Source organism: Pectinophora gossypiella, chromosome 1, assembly GCF_024362695.1.
Source record: "Pectinophora gossypiella chromosome 1, ilPecGoss1.1, whole genome shotgun sequence".
NCBI classification, from domain to species: domain Eukaryota; kingdom Metazoa; phylum Arthropoda; class Insecta; order Lepidoptera; family Gelechiidae; genus Pectinophora; species Pectinophora gossypiella.
The window spans coordinates 9,814,903-9,821,826 of record NC_065404.1 but is presented as its reverse complement, the minus strand read 5'-3'; the positions used below and the strand labels follow the sequence as shown (position 1 = coordinate 9,821,826).

Sequence of the window (6,924 nt, the reverse complement as noted above, 5' to 3'; positions counted from 1 at the left end):
GAAGATCTATTTTTCTACGAATTCGATAACTATAAGTTGTCTTTTCATCTAAGATGTATTCAGGAGTGAACGAATTTCGGTAACAATGAATGAGGCCAAATAAAGATGCAGAGATCGATTCCAACGGAGGCGATAGTTCAGTTCAAAGGTGCTTAACCCCAAGTGTCGTGCAAAAAACTCGTGGAAGCTGAGACGAGCCGGTGGTGGTACGGTGAAGCTGGGCATATCGCACTGGAGCGCGGCTCGTCCGGCTGCGGAGGCGCAGGTGCCGCGCCCCGCGCCGCGCCGCCATTGGCCACCGCCCCGCGCGCGCCGCCGATTGGGCATGGCGCACGTGCGCGCCCGACCCGCCGCCACCTGGCCGCCGCCGACGGGGAGCGCTTATAAGCGGCGCCGCTTCCCTCGCCGCACCACTCCGAGTTCTGTACCCGAACAGTGCACGCGCACGTCTGTCGCGTCCCGAACGCACCGCTTCACGACTCCGACGCAGCTTGCGATGTTTGGACTTCTCTAACACAGTGCAATTGTGATACGATATCGAACTGACTTTTGAACATTTACGAAGTTGAGTGATAGTGAACACAGTGAAAGATGCTCGTAGAGGATTCGCAGATGTCTCGAGCTTCGATGACGAAGAAGTACGCGCACTGTCCGCTGAAGAAGCGGCCGGTGCTGGTGCGGGAGGAGCGGCCGGCGACGCCGCCCACCTCGCCGCCGCACCCCGCCCACCTCGCCACACGACTTTATTATGATTATCATTGTAAGTACTATTTATAAATAAATTCCACACTTCAATAGTTACGTAAAGTTTCAGATTATATTAATATAATATTTAAGATTAAAGGAGCTTTTTGAAAGCTCAACATTTTGAAAAAGCTGTTTGATGCATAATATGAGTTATACTTACCTATATTCACTGTTTTAAATTCCATTGAACAGTTAATATCATAATTTAGAAGGCGTATTTTCATTAGTTATAAATTTTCAAACTTTTTTTGATTAAATTCCGAATTTTTTGCAAAATCAAAATTAATTGGAACATTGAAGCTGACCTTCTATTTTCTTCTTTGCCCATAGGTGACACAGAAAATGATGAACCCGAAAATCTGAGCACAAAACCAGAAGATTTATCGAAGACTGGCAATTACCCAAGTAAGGCGTCGTCGCCGATGGCGGCTGCTGCTGTGAAGGTCGAACCTAGAGAATGGCAGCAGCAGCAGTTCGAGTACTTGGCGGCGTGTCGCGCCCGCCTAGAACCTGCTCCTGCAGAGCTCGCCCGCCCCACACCGCAGTATGCCTACTTGCCCACACTCTACGCGCCGTACCCCATGGAAGAACTGTACCCCGCGGCTCCGGCACTCTCACCGCCAGCGCACGCCCAGCTGTACTCCAGATACTCCCCTGCCTCCCCGCCCTCGTCCTGCTCGCCGCCCCCTTGCCCGGAAGACCTGCGCTCCCCCGGCTCGGTCTCCTCGGACTCCGGCGTCTCCGTGTCGGCACCGCGACGTCCGCGCTATCAGTGCCCGGACTGCGCTAAGTCCTACTCCACTTACTCCGGACTCTCGAAACATCAACAATACCACTGCGCAGCGGCTGAGGGCAGTCTTGCACGGAAATCATTCAGCTGCAAGTACTGCGCAAAAGTGTACACCTCGTTGGGAGCATTAAAAATGCACATTCGCACACACACGTTGCCTTGCAAATGCCACCTATGCGGCAAGGCGTTCTCCAGGCCGTGGCTGCTGCAAGGACACATTCGCACCCACACCGGTGAGAAGCCGTTCTCATGCCACCACTGCCGGCGCGCGTTTGCAGACCGCTCCAACCTGCGCGCGCATCTGCAGACGCACTCAGATGTGAAGAAGTACTCGTGCTCGGGCTGCGGGAAGACATTCTCCCGCATGTCGCTGTTGAGCAAGCACCTGGAGGGCGGTTGCGGCTCGCCCGGCAGCACGCCCTACGAGTACCGGCCGGAGGGCCTGCCTGCGGGACACGCGCCCCCACAACCCACCATTCACGCCTACTAGAACCTACAAGACTGATCCGCGCAGCACCCACGATCTCGAATCTAGCTGTAGATCTACTAACACTCGCGTTTATCACTACAATACCCTAATTTAAATTTAAATTATTTTTGTACAATGTTATTGAACTCGATTTGTGTGTATAAAAAGTTGTAGCGTAAGATGTTGTGTGTTAAAGTATTCGTCTGAGGGACCAATGTAAATTCCGACTTTTAGTTGTAAGTTAGATTAAGTTTAGATACATAGGTTCGATCGCGCCAGCCGCGATTTCGCTAGTCATGTGGCATTTGCCGAGTGTCATACACTTATTAAAACCTATATATTTTGTATCCTAAGCCATGTACAAAGTGCCTTAATTATAAATGATTAATATATTCTTCGAAAATTTATAACAGTATGTCCTAAGACGCTATTATTTTTAAAGTCTTACCTATATAAAATAGTACATATTTCATGAGGCTACAAACTAAGCCAATTGCCGAATTGCGTTCCTTTCTGTTACCTCTATACAGAGAAAATAAAACATTATTTGAATTGAAGTACAAACTTATTATTTCAAATATTCTTTACAACACCGTATGCGTTACCCTACACCAAACAAACGATTGCATTTCTAACATGACTTAACAATACACTTATCTAATGAAAAAGTTGTGATATACCTACTTAAATAAAAATATAATGAATAATGAAATACATTACAATAAATAAAAACCTATTATAGCTAGCTACATCAATACCATTAGTTACCTACCTATACGGATTTTGTGCGATAGCGTGCGGTGTCTGGTTCCAATTTGTGACTAAGTAATCATTTAGCGGCGGCTATCGGCGAGACAATGGCGGGCACCGGCTATGTGGGTCGGCATTAGACGGTGGGCGCCATACCGACGGTCACCCGGCCACGAGGTCACCACCCGACGCGAACCTGCTCCCGCTTATGCCTTCCTGGTACTTACCTTTAATTTAGAAAACGTTACCTTACAGACACTACCTACTAACTACTTTGTTGCTACAAACAAAAACTACAACATAAGCTCACGAGTATACATCCATCGGAAGTTGAACTAAGTACCCATGCTTCACCAAGCTTTCTGTTAGACCTACCTATATGGTTACCTATAGTAAAAACAAAGACTACTTTGATACAAAACGCTAAGATTACATTACACGTCAAAAGCAAAATACAGAGAAAAAAGCAAGTGTCGCATAATCTATCCAAGGACAAAATTCCCCGAACGAGGCCCTACATTTAAAGATGAATGTAATCTTGTGGGCAACAAAGTGACAGTAAAATCCCACGACATCGGTCGCACGGAATTCTGATGATCCAGATTTTTTATACTTTCTCCTCTCTGTCATCCCTTCAAGTATGAATTTCGTAAAGGTCTGCATTGCGAAAATGTCGAGGCGCAGAGGCGTAATGCCTTATAAAATTTCAAGGCATGACATGACTATATAACACATACTTACTTACTTATATATTAATATAAATTGCCATATTACCTATTAACAATCTCTGTGATCTAGTAGTTGGAGCGTTGGGTTCACGATCTGGATGTCCGGGTTCGATTCCCGATGGGGACATGGGGATGTCGAAATCACTTTGTGAGACTGACCTTTGTTTCGTATGGACATTGCAAGCTTGAATCACCCGATTCTCCGAAAAAGTAAGATGTCTCCATACTTCGGAGGTCACGTTAAGCTGCTGGTCCCAGCTATTAGCCGTAAAACAGCGCCACCAACTCGCAGTGGAGCAGCGTGGTGGAGTGTGTTCCATACGCCCGCCGGATGATCGAGGGGAGGCTTGTGCCCAGCAGTGGGATGTAGTTAGGCTGTTTATATTTATGTACTACCTAGTATCACGGATACCTATTGCTGACGCTATATTTTGTAGGTACCTATATACATTTATTATAGGTAGTGGTACATTGTCATTGTATGATTTATTCTAGTTCAGACTATATTATGCTATATAATTCAATAAGAATTATCTCAATCTGCTGTAGCTAATGTTATCGTTTCGCTTACCAGTAAGAAAGTTGTCCAATAAGATAAACATCTAACAGTTAACCTCTGACCCTGTCAAGCAAGTGCACGTTTTTGTAAAGATAAGATACCTACCTGACTATTGGCAATTTTATATCGAAATATTCAGAATTACGATATTATCGTAATATTGTTATGTAAGTTATTAAAAATATGAAATATTTAATCAATTTGAATGTTCCCAAAAATCCTTCACAAAAAAGCTTTCAACCTAGCCTAGAAACTAACTTCAACTTCGTAGCTTTCGCGTATCTTTAAATGATCTAAGTAAGTAAGTAGACATGTAAGTTTGTAATGTTTAGATGGATTTAAGCAGGTATTTCAATAAGATGATTACCATAATAAACATTTTCGTAAACTGAATAACAAAACCACTTACAAAGGATTACTTGCAAGATAATCTTTGAGATAGTATCTCATGCGGAAGATGTGGCAATCCGCACTTTACTAGCAGTCAGAGAACATCCACATCAGCCTACACGAGTGCCAATTAGAAAGATGTGTAATAGGGCGCGCGTGCGTGCGCGACCGGCGGTGATTGGTCGCGGCGACCACCACGAGCGCGACTCGGCGCGCGCGCAACGTCCGCGCACCACGGCCAATCCAATGCATTCTCATTAATTAATTCTGTTCCTATTTGCATCGTGATTATCTAATCCCAGATCGGCAGCTGATATGCCGTACCAATTAGAGTTCACACCTAATAGTCCAATAGAACTTTGAACTTTTCTTATTAGCTATAATTGATCGCCTTAAAGATAACAGAAACTGGTTTCGACATTAATTTGACCTCGTTTATGAAGACTTTTGTTATTGTTATGTTTAATTATTTATGTTTTTTTGAACGAGCGCATTATTAGTGCAGCGTACAGATTGGAGCGAGATAATTTGAAGGCTCGATTTCTTTTGTCACGACATACTTGACTTTGAACTATGCACTGTTTCCCACAAATTGCGACGCTTTCGATTAGCAGTTAAAAAGATTCTTTTAGTAGGTATAATATAAGTATACTGTCTTTACAAATTGCGTAACTTATACAATTCTAAGTACACACTTATAAGGTGGAGGGGTTTCGCGATGAGGTTCCGTAGGTAAATATCTAGATCTGTCTAGATTTAAAGCCGGCGGCGGCAATGGAGCAGTCGAGTCGGCGATAAGCATGATTTGTAACGTCGCGCGTCGTCGGCGCGTGCGCGCAAATAAACGCGATTTCAATGCGCACCTTTCAATAAATTACCTAACCCACTCTTGATATGACACGGTTACAATTTATAATCTCCTCACATTTAGACCATTTAGGTGTACTCAATGTAAAAGTTATAAATAGGTTGAAAGCTACGAATATCGTGGGCAGAGAAAAATCATTTGTTGTTTTCATATACTTAAAGGGAAATCAAGGTTGATTACCTCTGATTTGTTTACAAGTTCCGTTGATTATTTATCTTCTCTTGAATGTTAAACAAACATTGATTTAATAGTGATACCATTAGGGTTTTATAGAAAGTCTGTTTGATTAGAAACTCTCTTTTCTTTCTAAATAGAAACTTAGGGCCTAATTAAGCAGTGTACCGTTATAATAATGTACATGGAAGGACAAACAATTCCTCACAAATGCTAATTAGAAGCACCTACTTATTACATAGTAGTTGTAAACATGACCAATAAAGTCTGCGACTGTCACGCGCTAATCACATTACGGGTAGGGCTGGCGAAAGTGGGGAGAACATAGTATTCTATTTTCTAACATTGGACGTTTAAGTCACATTATATATAAGTTACTTTTAATTAAATATTTTGGATCAAATAAAGAGGACGAACGGCGACAGGGGAAGTTCTATAAAATCGAATTACTTAATACGCTAAACGATCTTTTTAAATAGTATGATTATGCTTATATACTTATATCACAAGAATAGAAATGAACCACAGATATAATAATTAGAATTATGTTAATAAAATATCGGATAAAAAAATAAGTACTTAATCTAAATATGTACGTCTCACAAGTAATTCTGATAGCCCTAGAGGCATAACAGCTATAGTTCCAACAAGCTCGTTGTGACAACTTGCATATTCAACATAACATGGCTCATAGTTGCAATATAATTATGAGTCTGTATACCACTACGTAGCTACAATAGGATAGAAATTGTTAGTGCGCCGTAGAGCTGGGATACAGCGTACAAGAGATAGGTTTCTTTACTATTTTTAACTGACTTTTAGTAGTATAAGTAATTCTTATATGTATGATCTTAAAGTGAATTAAATTAAATATCTGTAATGTCCTATAACCAAACTAGGGATCACAAAGTGATTTTCGTGACGAGTCCTCACCGGGATTTGAACCCGGGACCTCCGGATCATGTGCCCAACGATCAAACCACTGGACCACTGAGGCCACATAAATTAGATGATAGAATTAAAAATATCATTTTTTTACTTAAAATAAGCTCAAAGTAGAGATGATTTTGCGCTACAAAGACCAAACACAGAAGAAATCAAACAAAAAAGCAGCTAAATGTCCATGATGACAGATTGCTGTGTTTAACAGGATACTTAACAAGAAAAAAATCAGTTCAGTTCTATACTTTTGCGACGGAAAATTTCATTTGATATCAACTCAGAATTATGGTTTGAATCATCCCGTTATTATCATACTATTATTGTTATTATCGTTGTCGTAACGGAAACGTTGAGAGATGATACTTCACCCTCTGATGAAATAAAATCATAAGATATTATGTTTATGTATGGTGTATGCTTCGTACAACAGAAAATGCACGTTCAAAAATACTGTTTTTACTTTCTTTTTAGGGTACGAAAAAGAAGTTGCGAAGAAGGTCCTATAAG

At 41.9% G+C, this 6,924-nt stretch overlaps 1 protein-coding gene across 1 annotated transcript; it reads left to right on the top strand.

Moving 5' to 3' along the window:
- Nucleotides 1–428: 428 nt before the first annotated feature.
- On the top strand, nt 429–2,563 carry LOC126373766 (zinc finger protein SNAI2-like). Its single transcript, XM_050020086.1, has 2 exons — nt 429–760; nt 1,078–2,563. The coding sequence occupies exons 1-2, from the start codon at nt 592–594 to the stop codon at nt 2,025–2,027; spliced, it is 1,119 nt and encodes a 372-aa protein (XP_049876043.1). The 5' UTR covers nt 429–591; the 3' UTR covers nt 2,028–2,563.
- The last annotated feature ends 4,361 nt before the right edge of the window (nt 2,564–6,924 follow it).

Bases quoted from the DNA above. Each gene is read 5' to 3' on its own strand.
- LOC126373766 (XM_050020086.1), top strand. From the start codon at position 592: ATGCTCGTAGAGGATTCGCAGATGTCTCGAGCTTCGATGACGAAGAAG. The intron at 761-1,077 runs GTAAGTACTATT...CTTTGCCCATAG, and splicing joins ACTTTATTATGATTATCATT to GTGACACAGAAAATGATGAA.